The 17,739-nt window shown below is 52.5% G+C and overlaps 2 protein-coding genes across 7 annotated transcripts in view; one reads left to right on the top strand and one right to left on the bottom strand.

The window, feature by feature from the left end:
• ZBTB46 (zinc finger and BTB domain containing 46) overlaps nt 1–10,178 on the top strand; it is a 60,867-nt gene extending 50,689 nt beyond the window's left edge. For 5 of the 6 annotated variants that reach the window (XM_069802515.1, XM_069802481.1, XM_069802534.1 and 2 more), the window contains one exon: nt 4,911–10,178. In XM_069802515.1, coding sequence (XP_069658616.1) covers nt 4,911–5,297 — 387 coding nt within the window. In that variant the 3' untranslated portion in view covers nt 5,298–10,178. The remainder of the gene's footprint in view (nt 1–4,910) is intronic. The other variant, XR_011327898.1, reaches the window with a different exon arrangement.
• A 572-nt stretch (nt 10,179–10,750) lies between these two features.
• On the bottom strand, nt 10,751–17,097 carry SLC2A4RG (SLC2A4 regulator). The gene is made up of 8 exons (XM_069802549.1): nt 16,893–17,097; nt 14,677–14,858; nt 13,589–13,698; nt 13,260–13,504; nt 12,849–12,949; nt 12,469–12,733; nt 12,245–12,324; nt 10,751–12,149 (listed from the first exon to the last, which is right to left on the bottom strand). Exons 1-8 carry the CDS (start codon nt 16,998–17,000, stop codon nt 12,038–12,040), a joined length of 1,203 nt encoding a protein of 400 aa, XP_069658650.1. The 5' UTR covers nt 17,001–17,097; the 3' UTR covers nt 10,751–12,037.
• Between the last annotated feature and the right edge of the window lie 642 nt (nt 17,098–17,739).

The raw sequence follows: 17,739 nt of genomic DNA, 5'->3' as shown, positions 1-17,739 counted from the left end.
TCGGGTCTAGCAGCGCTTAGTTATCAGAAATAATGTTATGCTTTATTAAAGATGGTGGCTCCAAACCGCCAAGGAGGATGGCTGGTGCCATTGTCTGGCTTTTCACAACTTCTTCAGAAACAAAATTTTAAGCCAAACTTTGCTTTTTTTGCAGGGGAGAATTAATTTGCTATCTTAAAGTGGTTTCTCAGAGCTTGGTGTAGAGGTGATATTGTGGAAGAGCAAATAGTTTCTACATAATTATTTCCATAATGCATGCCAGCGAGCTCTGGTGCCCCTCTAATTAAGCTTGTAGAGAAAATTTGAATTTTTTTTCAAAATACTGGGGATGGCAGCTGTGAGGTTCTAATACAGTGGGATATAAAAAAAAATAATCACAAGAGTGTTGACAGTTTCAGTGACTAAGAATTGATTTGTTGAGGTCATTTAAATAACTTTTTCCATATTTATATTATCTATATATATCATATTTTTATTATCTATTAAATTTTGAATGTAAAGACTATCTTACTGGAGGAGGTGTGCTTAGAGGAATTAATGTTTTCCTGGTCATAATTCTCAAAAAGCCACAAAGAACTTTAACTCCCTCATCCTAGTCCTGCAAGCACGTGCATCCCCTTGCATACCTTCTTGCAAAGGCAATCTAATTGCAGTAATGCAGCTTGGTTCAAGTGTAATGGAATTTGCAATTCCTTTTCTTGCTCTGTAAATTTTGATACTAATGAGAATCGGCATATTTTTACGTACCATGGGGAAGGCAGGAAAAAATATATATACCCTGTACCCTCCAGGACTGAAACTGAGGTGATCTGCAGATTAATTTTAGGTCTCGTTGTTTTGCTGCTGGAATCATTCTAGGTGAGTGACTTGATTCTGTTGAGTCTGAAGTTTGAGTTCTGTTACACACCCAGGGAGGTGAGATCAGCTATTTGTGAACACATACAGGAGAGGATGTACGTCTGTCTGAATCTCTCTCTGACTTCTTTTATGTCAGGAACGAAGCTAGTTTTGAAAATACCAGCTGGATTACAAATTTTTAGTGCCAGTTCCTGAAAAAAGTGCAACCCTGGCAATACCGATTTGTTTTCATTTCCAAAGAGCCATAAATGACTCCGAGGTATCTTGGAATGGATGCACTGAAGAAAAAAGGACAGGGATTGGGAGGTTTGGGGGTTTTTTGGTACTGTTGTAAGGCCCCAGAAAAATTCCAGTTTCAGTATTTTTCTGAAGTTTCTTTTGAAATGAAGCTATGAAAAGGTATATTTTCTTAAATGCAAATGACACCGTGATCTTCATTTACAAAAGCGGTAGAGCAGGCTGTCTGAAGTGCTTGTGGCAAGGTTAACTGCTGGATTCATACGCTTTGCTTGTCTTGTCATCTTATTTCCGGTGCGTCTGATGTTTTGGGGCTTAATTGTCAACTCTCAGGTAAATCTGTAAAGATGAATGCTGGCGTGCATCAAATAAAAATGTGTGTTATAAAAATAACGTGTAGGAAAAGGAAGTAGATTTAACACACCAAAAACCTTGTTTCTGTCTGTTTCTCAACTGATAACCAAAGACAGAAGAGGCTATTTTAGTTTGTTTAACTCAGATTAAAAAGCATATTTTTATAGTCTTTATATAAAATGCAAATTAAATAGTAACACTTGTTTTCTTTGAATTGGAACATTAAAGTAGAAACAAGATTTTCTTTCAAAAAAATCTTTGCATCTCAAGTGATACTTCTGTGTGGTGGCAGACCATAAACCGGGGTTTCTCGCCGCGTTGCAGTGAACAGGCTGTGTCCAGAAGGAAGCACTACCCCTGTAATACCCTCCAGGTTTTCAGCTTAAAAAAACTTAACCAAAAGTTTCTTGGTTCTAGTTCGAAGTGACTTGTCTCCATGTGATTCTATTTATACTGAACTTTTTTACCTGGTCTGTCGCAGCATCGCAAGTGACTGCAAACCGCTTAAAACTGGCAGGATAAATTTAGATGGGAAAGAGCAGCTTTGTTTGTGTACGGAGCTTCTACTTCCTTGCGGTAGCTTTTTTAAAAAGTTGGGTGGTGTTTTTTTTATTATTTTTTTAAATCCGTAGAGAACTTGGTTATTATTGCAGGCATTACACCACCTCTGCAGCTTGCTCTGTCCCTGCTGCTGTTGCAAAAGCGTGTTCCTTTTCCTGGGAAGAGCTGCTGCCCGCTCAGCTGGAAGCCAGTTGTCCGCTTGCAGCAGATGCTGGCGTTTCGGTGCGGCACAGTTTGCCAAACGGCGCTGCTGCTTGCACCGGGCAGGCAGTTAGCCCCGGCCCCTCGCACCGGGGTGATCAAGGGGCTTACGTGACGAGTTGCTATGGTGTTCAAAACCCCACCATCTACTACCGCTTCCTTTCGTGCGTGTGCGTCCATTCGGATGAGTGCCCAGCCATCTGCTCGGGGGACTGCCTGCTCCCCGAGATGTCCCTTCGTTATTTCCTTGGGGTGTTGTTGGGGTTCTGGTGTTCGGGAGGCAGATCCAAGCAGCGAGCTCAGTCCTGCTGCAAGCACGCAGATTGCAAGATCTGTTGCTAGTTTTGCAGCAGGGAACACCTTGTCGTGCCAGCTGGTTGCCTCCATCATTTTATTTCTAAGAACTTTCCCTTTTTTTAATTTTTTTTTTTTTTCCCCCCCAGAAATTTAGAGTGTTGTCAGCACAATGTTTTCCCCTCTCTGCCTTGGAATATTGGTATTTAGTCAGAATGTGGTCTTTCTAATGGCATTTTCAGATACTGAGGGCCAAACGGCGTTTCTGTGTTTAATACTTACTAGTTTGGTTATAAGGAAAATAGGATTAATTTCTGCTCAGCTCCATCCAGTAATATGGTTCATTTGAATATGCTGACTAAACCGTCAGCATTGGAAGAGAGGGAGAGAGGCGATCAGGTTTTTTAACAGATGTTTCAATTACGCATCATTTTAGTACCTGTTTTATAATTTCTTTTTTGTATGGCTCTTTTAGCCCTTATTCTGCACCCTTGATGACCTTCTGTAATCCTATTCATCTTCTGATGCCTGAAAATCATTCTTCTAACAGTTACAAATGACTGATGCCTATAGATCCTGTTGGACGACTCTGACCAGCCCTGTCCAATTGCTTTTAAAAAAGCTTACATGTAGTTTAAAAAAAAAATAAAATACAATGACTTTGCTTGATGCAGTTGAAGAACACACCGCGAGGACTAGCTCAGAGCAAGGGAAACCTGAAGCCAGAGCAGATCAGAAGAGCTCGCAGGCTTTGAACGCAGTCGGGACCACTGCAATACAAAGCCTGAGCGAGTGTCCTGCGGTAGTGGGGGCTGAGGGGGTAAGATGGGTCAATTTGTCCTCTTCCCAAATACCTTGAGCTCGGCTGGGTATTCCGGATCAGCAATGAGCGCAGGGTTATGGACAATCCGGTTGTGAGAGCAGGTGATCCCGTGCTGCGGCAAGAGCGGGGAACTGGCCTCGCCAGGCAACTGATTGAAAATAAAAGGAAGGACTTTTCAATGTAAGGCATGTTTAAAACCTTTCCTACAGGCTGTTGTGAGCGTGAAAAGAATAAATGAGCTAAAAACAGGATTAGGCACTGACGACACATGCCCAGAGGCTCTGGTAGCTGATGGTCTGCACGAAACGGGCTTGCTCAGGATGACCCCAAATCACTAGCCACTGAACAGTGTAGTACATGGTGGAGCCTTCTCTGCTTCTACACCGCTTCCCAAAGTGTCTCCTGCTGATCAGTGCCAGCAACAGGGCACTGGCCAAGGCAACCTCCTGACCGGTCCTGCTGTGGCCTTAATATATATATATAAAAAAAAAAAAATATATATATAAAAAAGAAAAAAAATATATGTATAACATATACTGGTCAGCCCTGAAGAAGTCAGGCAGTTGGACTAGATGGTTGTTGTAGGTCCATTACAACTGAACTATTCTATATATAAATAAAACTAATATATATGTATTTTCTATATCTTTTTGTATATATATGTAAATGAAAGTGCCTGATGAGGCTCCTTGTGGCGGAATTCAGGCGTTCTCACTGCACCGGTTGGCCATTTCCTTTGGGAGAGGAGCAGGTGAATGTTTTGAGCAAGCTCCTTGCCTTCCACACATGGCAAAAGTAGCCAGCAACGGATTTTGCCTTTGATTAGGTGGTTTTGTGCTTCTCCAAGTATGTAATTTTGCTCATTGTGTAGTGAAGTTTGAATCTCGAAGTGATTTCTGGTATCCCGCAGAGCATTTTCCCACTTACTGCTTATTCTGTAAGTGTGATAGCTCTGTGTGCCTGTTATTCTCAGACATAAAATGCAGCATGATTTACAGAACAGAAACATTTGTGACAAACCATTTTTCAGCCACCAAAGTAGTCAGAAATAAGGTTAGAAGTGCATTAGGCTGCATTTTTTTAGAGATACGGGATGCATTAACGGGGCTCCAACTCTTTGGTTCTTGGCAGTGGTGGGATCAGGAGAGAAACCACTAAATTAACGTGATCTGATCATGGGTTGCTCTGCTCTGGTCTGTGGAGAACCAGTGCTTGCGGCTGGTGGGATTTTCTTCCTTTTTAAAATTTTCCTCGTGGTGGTGGTGGTATAATGCAACTATTGCACCCCAGAAAAACAGAAAGGGGAGAAAAAAAAAATTGAGTGATAAAAGCTCCTCTCAGAACTACTAGTTTGATGATGAAAAGGCAGTCTCAAAAGGATTTTCCATTGCACGACACCATTACAGGGTTGAATTAATCGTGGAGGGTTTGAGTTCACGATGAAAGCCGGTGACGACCTCAGGTTGCAGTCATGGGCTGCGGTGGTTTTGCCTTTGCAGAAGGACAGGGGAGCCTGTCCTTCCCTGCGGCTCTCGATCCATCTCCCTCGGCATTAACTTTTCTGATCGTTCTCCTTTTCCAGGTCCACAGCAAAGATAAAAAATACGTCTGCAAAGTGTGCAACCGAGTGTTCATGTCTGCGGCCAGCGTGGGGATTAAGCACGGCTCTCGCCGCCACGGAGTTTGTGCCGATTGCTCTGGTCGAGGCATAGCTGGTCACCTGGACCACAACGGAGGAGAAGGGTCTCCAGACGAGTGCTACCCCGGGGAAAGCCAGTACATGGAAGACCCAGATGACATCAAAGTGGAAGGAGACGAGGAGATGGGAGATGACGATGACATCAAGTGGAAGGATGACGTGGGAATGTCACAAGATGACGTGATTTTGGATGATGACAAAGATGTCGACTCTCCGCAGGAGCAGGACAACTCTGGGGAGAACGACAAGGATTTTACCTGGATTTCTTAGGGATTTTTTTTTTTTTTGGTTTTTGTTTCGCTCTGTTGTTTGTAGGGGGAGGGAGGGTGGGGGAGGAAGGAGTATGTTGGAAAAACTAAGTAGCCTTGTTGTCGTCCATGTGTGCAAAATAACTCTTGTGTTTTCTAAACAAGTCCTTCTCTGTTCCACTCAGATACTGTCTTAGCAATGTCGCTTCCAGCGACACGACTGACTTCGCCTTCCCCCTTCTCCCTTCATGAACAACCCCGACCGCGGCCGCCCCTCCGGCCGAGCCAGCCAGGTTGCATGCACGTGAGGTAGAGTTTCTGCAGGTGTGAGCGCTGCGCGATGGGGAGGCTGGGTGAAGCATGCGTCCTCGTGCCCTTCCCACCCTGAACCGAACACCGGGGAGATTTTTGTGTCTGAAGCGGGTTTTTTTTTTTTTGGTGGTGGTTGTTTGTTTCTTTTTTAACACCTTGTCTGTGTGCTAAAAATCCCAGCAGCAGTGGAATTACAAGCTAACGTTGTGAAAGCAAATCGATGTGTGTGTTGGAGGGCTTCCCTTGATGATACAGGCCTTTTGCAAAGTTATTTAAAGAGAGTTTTTATTATTTTTTACAGAGCCAAATAGATCAACAGGCAAGTCAGATTACAGCCTTACAAATTCTTTTCTTAGCTTCCAAAAGAATCACCATCAGAGAAAGATTATGACCTACTGGCATCTTACCCACGTCCCGTCTTCCAGCCTTGGTTATCCGTGGTCCCTGAAATGCATGCTGGTGCTTCCAGAAGCACCCTTTGCTCTGAAGGACACAGGTAATTCTCTACCTGTCATTCTTCTCCGCAAATATCTTCACTCTTCTCCCTTTGCTCAGCTGCCTTTTTCATAGATATATGCAAACCGTAGCAAAAATGAGGCATTTAGCAAAGTGCAGGATGAACTGGGAAATGCAAGAAGCCAAGGTGAAGAGATCCCAACTGGGTGGAAATCTTGCTGCTCCCATCCCGTAGACTTTGGTGGGGCCAGGATTTCACCTGGGTACGTTGTTCTTCCTTGCCAATCTCAAAATTTTCATTTGTCGCTGGTAGGCATAACACCTACTTAATTCATGACAAAACCCTTCAGCTTTAGCTGCGCTGGTTCCATGTAAATTTTCAAATAAACCTTTTCTTTTTTAAAATAAGAACCAGGTTTCTCTCCCAGCATCTCCTAACAGACTCTGTGGGGCTGCTCCAGGTAGTTGGATTCTCCTTGTTCATATCGGCCACTGTTGCCTTCTTCCAGCTCCACCTAAATGACAACAGCAACAAAGTGCGTTGGAAGTGTCTTGTTCCTGAAGAAGCAGCTTGTTTTACCCTTCACCTCTTTGCTTCTGGTGCTTTTTAAAATAATAATTAAGAAAAAAAAAAAGCTGAAGACCTCACTCTTTCCTTGCCGTGGAGCAATTTTATACAATGTCTGTGACGATGGTATCTTGAAACTTGCCACAAAGACAACCCGTTACCAGAAAGCCAAATGACTAAAGGTGCTATTTTTCTCCTGTGGTGGGACAGGCAATCCCTGCAGGGTGGAGAGCATTCTTGCAGGTCTGGTGGTCCTTAACGAAAAGCGTGGTTCCACCCAGCAAAGGAAATAAAAAGTATATTGTACAATAAACCCCTGTAAAGCAAATAATCTTGAAGGATTTAAGCCACTCGGTGCCAGGATTTGGTGGAGCGCAGTGTGAGCCTCAATCCTGGTGCCTGCAGTAGCCGGTTCTTTATTCATTCCCCGATTTATGTCGCATCCTGGGTTTATGGCGTTCAATTCCTTTCTCCGCTCCTCAGTTCCTTGCAAAAGTTTGCCGCCTTCTCTCTGCGAGCATCATCCCAGTTCACGCTGATGATCGCCTTCACTGGGAACCTCCGGCAGCTCCCAGGCTCCTGGTCTATCGGTTTTAGTGCACGTCAGTGATTGGGAAACATGGGTCTTTCCTAAAATCCTCTGATTTGGTTTGGTGAGGCCACGTAAGCACTGTCTCTGCTGCTGCTGATCCTTAGGGTTGAAGGAGTTAAGTGGGACTTGTTGCTTTTCGCCAGTGAGAATAGATAACCCTCTTTAAATACTGAAAGAATAGAGCGGTAGGGTCATGCAGAAACATTTCAGTTAAACTGTAAAAATCTGATTTTGCATTTTAGCTTCTTGTAAAGCCCTCCTGCTGTATTTAAAAAGATGTAAACAAACCCAGTATTTTACAATTGGACCTCTGTATACTTTTTTTCCAGCAGTCGTAGCGGTTGTGGGGGGGTCCCAGAGCGAGGTCACTGTTCTGTTACCCTGACTTTTGCCTCTCGGAGTGCGGGCTCTGTATTTATTGTCATTTATCCTGTAAATATGGAGGGGGGGTAAAGGGTGTCTGAGGTCCTGAACTTGCAGCCTCACCTGTTACACGTAGACAAATACATACAGTACTTAAAAGATATCTGTAGCTTTGCTTTTTATATGTAAAAATCTTATTTAAAACAGTTTTAAAACCCAAACCGTTCAAAACCCCTCGGTTTCTGTGACATTCCGTCTCACCCATCTCCTCCGATGCTGGTGTGTGCATCTGCTGTCGTACCTTCCGAGGAGGAGCAGGAGATGTTGCTCCAAGTCCTCCTCTTCCTCGTTCCTCCCTGCCCTCGCCTTTGGGTGACTTGATTTTTGTAATCGGAGTTATGGGGTGCTTAGCTTTACTTTGCAATTCCTTAGGAAATATTTTATATTTCTTTTTCCTTTTCTTTTCTTTCCTTTTTTTTTTTTTTTTTTTTAAAGGGTGGGCAGTAAGCCAGGTGGCTTTCAGAAGTGTTTCCTAGTAGTGCCACTTTGAAGCTCTTTGAGCCGAGGATGCAGAAAATAAATAAAAAAAAAAAAGGAGAGAAAAACAGAAAATCCACGTAAAAGCTAACTTTTACAATGTTACCATTATAATCTAGCACATGCTTCTATATTACTAACATACACTATATATACCAAATAAAATCATTCTAACACCTGATGTACATTTTAAGTGCTTTGTTTTGATGGAGGTGTGCACATTTGGAAATGCAGGAATTAGTCTTTAAACTTCCATGCTCCGGCGGGCGCTTCGTGAGGCTTGGGTTCGAAAAAGGAATTTGGGCTTTTTTTAATGGCGAAACTTTATAAAACTTCATCAGTCGCTCCGCGCAACCGGACCCCTCGGGCTCCTGTCTGGGTGCGTCTTGGATCTACTGCCTATGCAAACTTCTTCTGCTCTTTGAGATTTAAACAAAACCCCAGTAATTCTGCCTGTTCTATCCAGCGCTAGCTCGAGTAACCTCTAGCATCTCGTCTTTGTATTTCCCTTCAGGGCTTTGTATACCTCACTGAGGTTCCCTTTTTTTAATTTTTTCTAAATATATATATATGTGTGTGTGTGTGTGTGTGTATATATACAGATTTAGTTTCAAAAAAATAACTCCCTTATAGGTAAAAAATTGATACACTTGGTCTCAATAACTTGCGACTAATTTTTTTAAGTATTCACGCATACTTGTAGATGTCCCTCCCTGAATTTCTTCATTATCCTCATTATTTTTTTTTAAATATTAAAGTGTGCCAGGAGTACAAAGAGCATTTCAAGCCGTGCGTTGCGAGCATCTCGCGCAGAACAGGGTGCAAACAGCATCGTCCTGCCCTTGCCCTCCCGAAAAAGTCCCCGAGGAATACACCGAATCACGCACGAGGTGGGCCTTGGTCTGGTATTGCATTTGGAGAATATCTTGAACAGTGAAGACAAATGAGGTTCTTGCATGGCCTTCTGTCAATTCATTTTCAAAAATTTTATTTAAAACTTAAAAATCACCCAGTTTTGTATATTTTAAGGTCACCCTCAAGCCTCGCAGCTACAGAGTGACTTTGTGGGGAGGCGAGAGGGGGATGCATCTAATGAAGGTTTGTGAAGTGACTGTCCTTTTCCTTTTTTTTTTTTTTTTTAATCAAAAATCAGTGGTTTGGACTACAAAAGGAATATTTTTTGTACGAAAGGAAACCCGCTCTAGTGCTAGGTCCCGTTTTATTTCTTCTCTCGACTCATGCCTTTAAATACTCCGCTTTTCCAAAGCGAAAACCGCGTTGCTTTGGGGTTTGGTGTGTGTGTTTTGGGATCGATGACTTGGATGGAGGCTCGATTCGTGCCCCCGACGGAGTCCCGATTCCCACTGGGGCTGAGCCCCCCGAGCACCCCCCCGCCTCGACGCTTCCCATTTTGCACATCGCTCTTTAGGAAAGAAACTCCATGAAAATAATGCAAAAACTGGAATTTTTTGCAATATTATGAAAAATAATCTTATTTTAGCTCATTCTGTGACATGTGCAACTCCTAAGAAAGCCATACTTAATGGTTCTTTTTATTTTTTAGATTCTATATTGTGTTTTGAATTTCTGCCTTTTTTTTTTTTTTTAGTTCCGCATAGTAAGAGTGCTGTGTGTATGCTTTCATATATATTTATTTTTCAACGTGCTTTAAACCTGTCTACAAAAATAAAGCTAAACAAGAAAAAAAAGAAAAAAAAGGACAGCGTTTGAAGATTGTTGATTATTTTTTTTGCTGGGAATATTCTATATTATACTGACTTTATATTAATTATTATAAACCTGTGTTTGTATTGAAGATGTGTTTAATATTTTGGGGAGGTTGAGGAGATTTTAGTAACCAGAAGTCAGTGGGAGAACATGGCTGTGTTGTACTGATTTTCTGTAAATGTAGTTCAGGTAAATATGACCTTATTTTCTAGTTGATCTCCCGGTTTCTCGTCTGCCTGGGCATGCCGGAGGCGTGCCTCTTGACTATAATTACTTTGTGATGGGATTTAGCTTAGACATACTTGCAAAAATCAATCAGTTTCAATAAATTGGGAAATTGCTGCTAACATTTTGTCTTGGTTTTCGGTTTTGTTTTAAAATGTATTATTTTTTTTCTCCTCGTTGGACACGTACAGACGGGGCGATGACGGTGCCGTCCGGGGGCCACGGGCACCACCCAGCTGCAGCCCTGCGATGCTGCAGGGCCGTGCACCCCCCCCACGCTCCTGGGTGCTGAGATGGGGCTGCTGGGGGGTCCCTGCTCCCCAAAATTCCCCTTCACCCCCACGGGGAGCCTGGCTTGCCCCTGGGCTGGGGGCGATACTGCCTTTGCCTTTTCCTTTCCCGTTCCCATACCCAGTCCAAATGGGCGCCTGCGGCTCGTTCCCCCCCCCCCCCCCGCCTCCGGTGTGTAAGTGTTGGTGGCAATTTCCTTATTTTTAGGGCTTTATTTGAAATTAAAATAACCCCTTTTGCACAACCCCTAGGAGGATGCACGGGGGGGATGCCATCCCCGGGGGAAGGGGGACGCAAGGTGGGAGGGGGACGACAGCACCAGGTCTAGGGCTGCCCACCCTGCAGCGCAGAGCCCGTCTTAAAAGTAAGTAAAGAACAATGATAATTAAAAAAAAAAAAAAAAAAGAATCCAAATATTTATTTTTTTTTTTTTTCTTCTGGATCTGACACATCAACTCCCCGTCGGCGCCGCGTCGGGGACAAGGGGGAGGCCCAGCACCACCCCAGCCCATGGGGCCGAAGCGGTCTGACCCCCTGCGATGGGGGGGATACCTTGCAAAGGAGGGGGGGGGTCCCTGATGCAAAGGGAAGCCTCCTGCAAGGTGGGGGGACCTGCCCTGGCGCAGCCCCGGGTGCGAGGCCAGGCAGGGTGGCAGTGCCACGCACCCATCCCTGACCCCATCCCACCCATCCCTGTCCCCATCCCACCCATCCTTGCATGGGGAGGGGTGCAGGGAGAGGAGAGGGGTGGCGTGGCCCGGCCAAAACCCAGTCCTGAGCTGCTGTCCAGGCAGGTAAGTGATGGGGATGAGAGGGGAGAAAGGGTTTGTGGGGGGGAAAAAGGGTTTTGAAGGGAGTAAAGCCCCTTAAAAACCCCCCAGGGCCGGAGGCATCACGCTGCTGCAGTGCTGCGGCCAGTGTGCTCTCAGGCCCTGGGAGAGAGTATTTAAAAATACGAATTTTCATATATTTTATTTAAAAAATAAAAACACACAAAGGAAAAAAAAAAAGAAAAAAAAAAAGAAAAAAAAAGAAACCTCTTTGTGCAGTTTGGCTTAGTGCAAATGGGCGCGTTCCTGCAGGCACTTCCCGGAGCATCGCCCCGGCGGGAGCAGCTGCTCCCCCGATACGAAAAATAGAGAGAAACGACGATACAAAGAGTAAAAACCCCCTGGGGGGGGTAAGGGGGGGGGGGCAGGCGCCCACCTCTGCCCTGGGCACTGGGGGTGCCCCCCGGGAGCAGGCGGGGGGCAGGAACGGACACCCCCCCCTTTTCCAAGCCCCCACCGGCTGCAGGCACAGCTTATTTGAGCGATGGGCAGCCCCCAGCCCCGGGAGGGTGGGGGGGGTCCCCAACCTGGCATTGGGGAGGTGGGGGGGACCAGGAGCAGCCAGCCCCCCCACCCACCAGCCCCCGCCGCGGTGCCGGCAAGGGACGGGGAGGGGGGGGATAGATTTAGCTTATTTTCAGAGGGGGGAAAAAAAGGAGGGGGGGGGGATTAGGACAAGCTCCGTGGCGGCGGGGTTGGGGGGGGGGGGGGCTGTGTGCATAAAGCTTTCGGGGGGGGCCGTTCCCTGAGTCCGGGGGGGCCCCGGGGCAGCGGCGGGGGGGGGGGGGGGGGGCGCGAAGGCACCTCGAGTGCAAAATGTGCAAGAAGGAGGGAGGGCCGCGGCACCGGCGGCACCGGCGTCAGTCGAGGAAGCGTTGGCAGGCCTTCTTCCAGCGGCACGCCGTGCACCACATCTCCCGGTTCTCCATGCCGTACACCTTGCGGCACTTCTTGGCCTCCCCCCGCGGCCTCCTGCGGGCAGAGGGGACACGTCACGGGGTGGGGGGGGGACATACGGCACACGGACACGAGGGGACGGGGTAGGGGCACGGATGGTGCTGGCTCACCTGGGGATGGCAGGTGGCTTGGGTGGCGGTGGGGCGGGCACGGCGGGGGGCACCGGTGGCCGCGGGGGGGCCGGGCAGCCCTGTGGAGAGAGGAGACGGTCCCGCGTCAGAGCTCGGCTGCAACGCCGGCGCCGAGCGGCTGGGGAGGCCGAAGGGTGACGGCAATGGGGAGGGGAGCGCAGCAGCAGCCCCTCCATCCCCATCCATACCCCCCCACCCCTCACCTGGTACGCGTGGTCGGTGTGGACGTGGCAGAGACCTGGGGGGGCCGGGGGGCTGCGGGGGGAGGCCAACGCCAGGTCGGGACTCGGCAACGCCGGCGGCACCGGACCCTGCGCCTCGGGGCCGGGGAAGGCGGGCGGCACCGAGGAGGTGGGGGAGACGGGCGTCAGGCTGGAGAGCCCGTCCGTCAGCGAGTCCACGTCCACGTCCAGCTCCGTGTAGTAGAAGTCCTCCTCGCCGTCGCTCTGCTCGAGGTCGGCTTTCCGGCTGCGGGGAGAGCAGGGTCCGGCTGGGTGGCTCGCTCTCCCCTCCATGGCAGGACCCCGCCAGGGGCACCGGGGGGGGAGGTCTGGGGGTGTCCGGGGAGACCCCGGGCGCTTACCCAAGGTGCACAGTTCGGATGTGCTTCTGCATCCCTGAGGAGCTGCTGAGGACTTTGCCGCAGCTCTTCCACAAGCACTTGAACATCACCTTGGTGGAGTTCTGCAGGAGGGAGACATCAGGCTGGCAGCCCCGGCCCTGTCCCCAGCGTCATCCCCAGCATCGTTCCCATCCCCATCTCCATCATCATCCCCATCCCCATCCTCGTCTCCAACCCCACCATCATCCCCATTGTTATGCCCAACCTCATCCCCATCCTCAACCGCTTCCCCACCCCTATCATCATCCCCATCCTCAACCTCATCCCCACTGTCATCCCCACCCCTAACCTCATCCTCCTCTTCATCCCCATCCTCGCTAGCCCCCGCTGTCCCCAACCTCGTCCCCATCACCACCTCCGACTTCATCCCACCTTCCTCTTCCGCGGCATGGGCTCTCCGAAGACGAAGTGGGTGCCGTCGGGCTCGTCGGGGCCCTCGTCCGGCAGCGGGGCGGGCAGGAAAGTGCTGGGGACGTGGCTGGAGAGCGGGGGCGATGGGGTGGAGGGGGTGGAGCGGTCGCTGGGGGGGTCCCAGCTCCAGTCCCCGCTGGTGTTGCTGCTGCTGCTGCAGCTGGAGGACATGGCGGGTGCCTCCTTCCAGACCTCACCGCCGGGCTCTGGCGAGGAGGAGGAAGGTCAGGTCCTGCTGTGGGACACGTGTCCAGGGATGGGGAGGGGGGGGACAGGGGGCACACTCTTACCTGGGGCGGGGGTGGCAGGCGGGTGACCGAGCACCAGTGGGCTGGTGGAGAGGCTGGTGAGCACCGTGGCCGCCATCACCTCGTCGATGCCCGCCTTGCCCGAGAGCTTCCTGCAACCGAGAACAAAGGGGGGGCCTGCGGTGAGGATGGACGAAGCCCCCCCGGGACCGTTCATCCCTCTCCATCACCCACCGAGGTGCCAGGACCCCCCCACCCACTGCGGTCAGGTCTGCACCCGCCCCAGGGGTGGCTTGGCGGGGGGACAACACACATGGGTGGCACAGGGTGACCGCACCGTGCTGGGGGGCATCGCCACATGCAAAGACACCCGTGGGTGCCCCGTCCCCTGTAGCCCCCTGAGATACCAGGCCAACCCAGGCATCATCCCAGCAGCCAGACTGGAAACCCCGCTGGGCAGCAGTGCAGGCAGCGGTGCAGGCAGCAGTACAGGCAGCTAGCCAAAACGCTGCTGTTTACCACTCCGGGGAGGGGGAGAACCCTACACGTCCGCGGGCAGCGCCGCGCCGGAGGGTACCAGCACCTGCATCCTGCCGCGAGTGCCGAGAAACACGGGGTTTGCTCAGCTGGGACCAAACAACTTCCTGAAGTGGAAAAAAAAAATAAAAAAAAAAAAAAAACAAAAAACCTATTAAAAAAAAATTAAATTAAAAAAAAAAAGCGAGAGGTCAAGAGCAACAGAAGCCATTTTGCAAACCTCTCGTGCCATGGGGATGGATAAATACAGCGCTGGAGAGTGGCAATGCTCTCCAAGCCCTCGAGCGGTTGCGGTGCTCAGCACCGCAACCGCTTGAGGGCTCGTCTATGGCACCTTGCTTCATCACCCAGCGGGGCCACGGCCGGGCAGAGCCCTTGGTGCCGCCGTACACGGGACAGCCGGTCACAGCCAGAGACCCCGGCGCTGCGGCCAAGCGGCCAAAGTCCTCCTCTTGCAGCCAAGCGGGGAAAAAAAAAAAAAAAAAAAAAAAAAAAAAAATCCCAGCTTCCCGTGGTGAAGCCGGTGTCGGCAGGAGGTTTTGGCAGGGTGGTGGCCGTCACCGTTGCTCACCCCGCCGCTGTCGTGGTCCTACCTGTGCCGGGGTACGGGGATGTACGCCGAATGCAGCGCCAGGCATCGCTCCAGCCCGGCGTCCAGCACCCGCAGCATCGCTTCCCGGCTGGCCGGCTCCCGGCGCGGCAGCGGCTCCCCCAGATGTGGCAGCCAGCCCTCGGCTCCCGCCGGCAGCCCCCGGCCGCCGCAGGGGAGAGGAGCCTGTGGGAAAGACGGCGGGTCGGTCGTCAGCAAGGGATTCCCCGGAGCACCGGATCCCGCGGGGATCTCCCCGACTTCGGCGGGGAGGGCTCGGCGGCCCAGGGGAACCGACGCGGCGCCTCCAGGCGGGGCTGCGGCAGGACCCTGCCAGCCACTCGGTGGGTCCCTCTGGGGTAGATCCCAGGTGGATCCCACCAGCTCGGGGCTGGGATCCAGCAGGGATCCCCCCCCGGTGCTCCGCAGAGGCGAGAGCAGCCAGCATCCTCCTGCGAGGTTGCTCCCAGCGCTGTCACCCGCTGGCTAAGCATCGGCAGCCGGTGGATCCCTCCCCGGGTGGATCCCCAGGGCCGCAGTGGGGATCCACCTGGGATCTCCGCAGAGCCGGGAGAGAAGACCTGACACCCTCCTGCAGGGTGGCTCCAAGGTGGCAGCACCCGTGTGCCACGTGCCAGCACCAAGCGGATCCCTCTCTGAGCAGATCACCCGGGATCCAGCAGGGATCCCCACAGAGCTCTGCGGAGCAGGGAGCAGGTTTGGCCCTGCCAGCCCATTCGGAGAGAGCAGCACCCACGGACTGAGCGCCGGCACCAAGTGGATCCCGCTCCAGGCGGATCCCAGGTGATCTCCCTGGGGCCGGGGCCCCGCGGGGATCCCCCGAGAAGCAGGGAGCAGCCCTTCCCGTGGGGCTGACCCAGATCAGCGGCATCCGCCGGCCAAGTCCGGTCACCAGGTGGATCCCTCTACGAGCCATGCCTGGGCGGATCACCCCGGGCTCAGATCCAGCTGGGATCTCCCCGGAGCCTGGCAAAGGAAGGAGCCGACTCGGTGCGCGCCTCAGGGCTGCTTCAAGCCAGCCGTGTCCATTGGCCGACTGTCAGCACCAAGCGGATCCCTCCGGGCCAGATTCCTGGAAGATCCCAAAGGGTCGGGATCCAGCTGGGATCCCCCTGGAGCGCTGCAGAGCGGGGAGCAGATGGGGTCAGCTCCAAGAGATCGCTGTCCTCTGGCTGTGCGGCAGCGCCGAGCAGATCCCTCTCCAGGCAGATCACAAGCAGATCCCACCGGAGTCGGGCTGGGATCCCGCAGGGATCCCCCTCAGCTCTGCAGAAGCCGACCGGGTTGCTCCGGGACAGCAGTGCCGCCTGCCCACGCACCGGCACAAGGCAGATCCCTTTCCAGGCAGATCCCAAGCGGATCCTCAGGAGCAGAGCCGGGATCTAACAGGAATCCCCCCCCCCCAGCTCTACCGAGCAGGGACCAAGGCAGGGCTGTCCTCCCACAGCAGCACCCGTGGGTGGGCTGAGCGGATCCCTCTCCGGGCAGCTCCTGAGTGGATTCCCCAAGGCTGGAATCCAACAGGGATCACGCTCCAGGGAGCCGAGCGGGCCGCTCCAAGGGAGGAATATTCACCAGCACCAAGACGGAGCAGCCCCCTCGCTGCTGACAGACCCCCCCCACGGACCCTTATGGAACTGGGACCACAGAAGGCGAGCCCAGTGAGTCGATCCCCCCCCCAGGATCCAGCAGGATTCCCCCCCCCACCTTAGCCAAAAAAAACCAAGCCAGGCTTGCAGCTGGGGGTGTGTGTGGGGGGGAATCCAGCCAGGATCTCTTTAGCTCTTGACCCACCAGAGTCGGTCGCGGAGGGGGGGGGGATAGATCCCAAGCTAGACACCACCCCCCCGGGGTTGGGAATCCCCCTCCCCTGGGATTTACCGGGATCCGGGCGCTGATCCTTCAGGGGGAGAAGAACCAGCCCACGACAAAACCCACCGGGGGGGGGGGGGGGGGGGGAGGCGGCGGGGCGCGGGGGGGGGGGTACCCCCCCCCCGCGCCCCGCCGCCTCCCCCCCCCCCCCCCAAAGTTTGTCCCCGAGCGGCGCCATTTTAGCGGCGGGGAAAGTTTCGGGCGGGCCGCTGTCAGCTGTCACCGCCCCCCCCCCCGGTTCTCCCCCCCCCCAACACACTCCACCCCCAAACCCTCCTCCCTCCCCCCCCCTCCTCTCTTCTTCTCCCGGTTCACCACCCCCGGTACCTTCGGGGCGTCGCCGCCGCCGGGTTCGGGAGGAGGAGGCGGCGGAGGATCGCGGCGGCGGCGGCGGGCGGCTGCTAATAAAACCGTGGGGGGGCGAGGGGGGTCCATGAGGGAAACGGTAACAACGGCGGCGGCGGCGGCGGCCGCGGCCGGGCCCGGCGGGGGAGCGCGCTCCGCCGCGCGCGCGGCCCGGTATCGGCGCCGGCCAGGCCACACCCCCTTCCCCCCCCCCCTTCCATCCACTTTCTCCTCCCCTCCCACCTCCTCCAACTCCCAACCGCCATTGGTCAGCTTACGCGGGTTGGAAGACGAGCGCCCCTCTCCTGCGTTTCGCCATTGGTCGATTCCGGCTGTCGCTTGAAAGAGCCGCGGCACGCCCCGCCCCGCCCCTCCCCGACGGCGACACGCCCCCCCATGCCCCACCCCTCCCAAGCCCCGCCGCGACCACGCCCCCGCCGGCAGCGGCCATCTTCGCGCGCCCCGCCCTCCCGCCGCCCCGCGCGCTGCCCGGGACCCCCCCCCCCCCCCCCCCAAAAAAAAATCCCCCCCCCTTAAACCGGCATTTCGTGTCCCCCCCCCCGTTAATTTTGGGACTCTCACAGTGACGGGCGACCCCGGTAAAGTCACACCCCCCCCTCCCCCTAAGTCAGGGGTTGGTCCCCGAAAGTTGCAGCGTGTCCCCCAAAAGTTCTGATTTTATTATTATTAGGCGGAATTTGGGTTCTCCCCCCAAAGCGCGGGGGTCCCGCCAGCTCGGAGGACCCCTCCCCCCTCCCAGAACTCCGGCTCCTTCCGACAGGGTCGAAACTTAGAGCCTTGGAACTTGTGGGGTTCCCCCAAAAAGTTA

This window comes from Haliaeetus albicilla, chromosome 2 (genome assembly GCF_947461875.1).
Source record: "Haliaeetus albicilla chromosome 2, bHalAlb1.1, whole genome shotgun sequence".
Taxonomy (NCBI): domain Eukaryota; kingdom Metazoa; phylum Chordata; class Aves; order Accipitriformes; family Accipitridae; genus Haliaeetus; species Haliaeetus albicilla.
This window is presented reverse-complemented; position numbering and strand designations above follow the sequence as displayed.

What these genes read in the sequence shown, in the direction of transcription:
- SLC2A4RG (XM_069802549.1), bottom strand. Translation starts at nt 17,000, where the DNA reads ATGGACCCCCCTCGCCCCCCCACGGTTTTATTAGCAGCCGCCCGCCGC. An exon ending in GCCTGCCACCCCCGCCCCAG is followed by an intron (nt 13,505 to 13,588) that starts GTAAGAGTGTGC and finishes CCTCCTCGCCAG; the next exon opens with AGCCCGGCGGTGAGGTCTGG. An exon ending in CCATGCCGCGGAAGAGGAAG is followed by an intron (nt 12,950 to 13,259) that starts GTGGGATGAAGT and finishes TCCCTCCTGCAG; the next exon opens with AACTCCACCAAGGTGATGTT.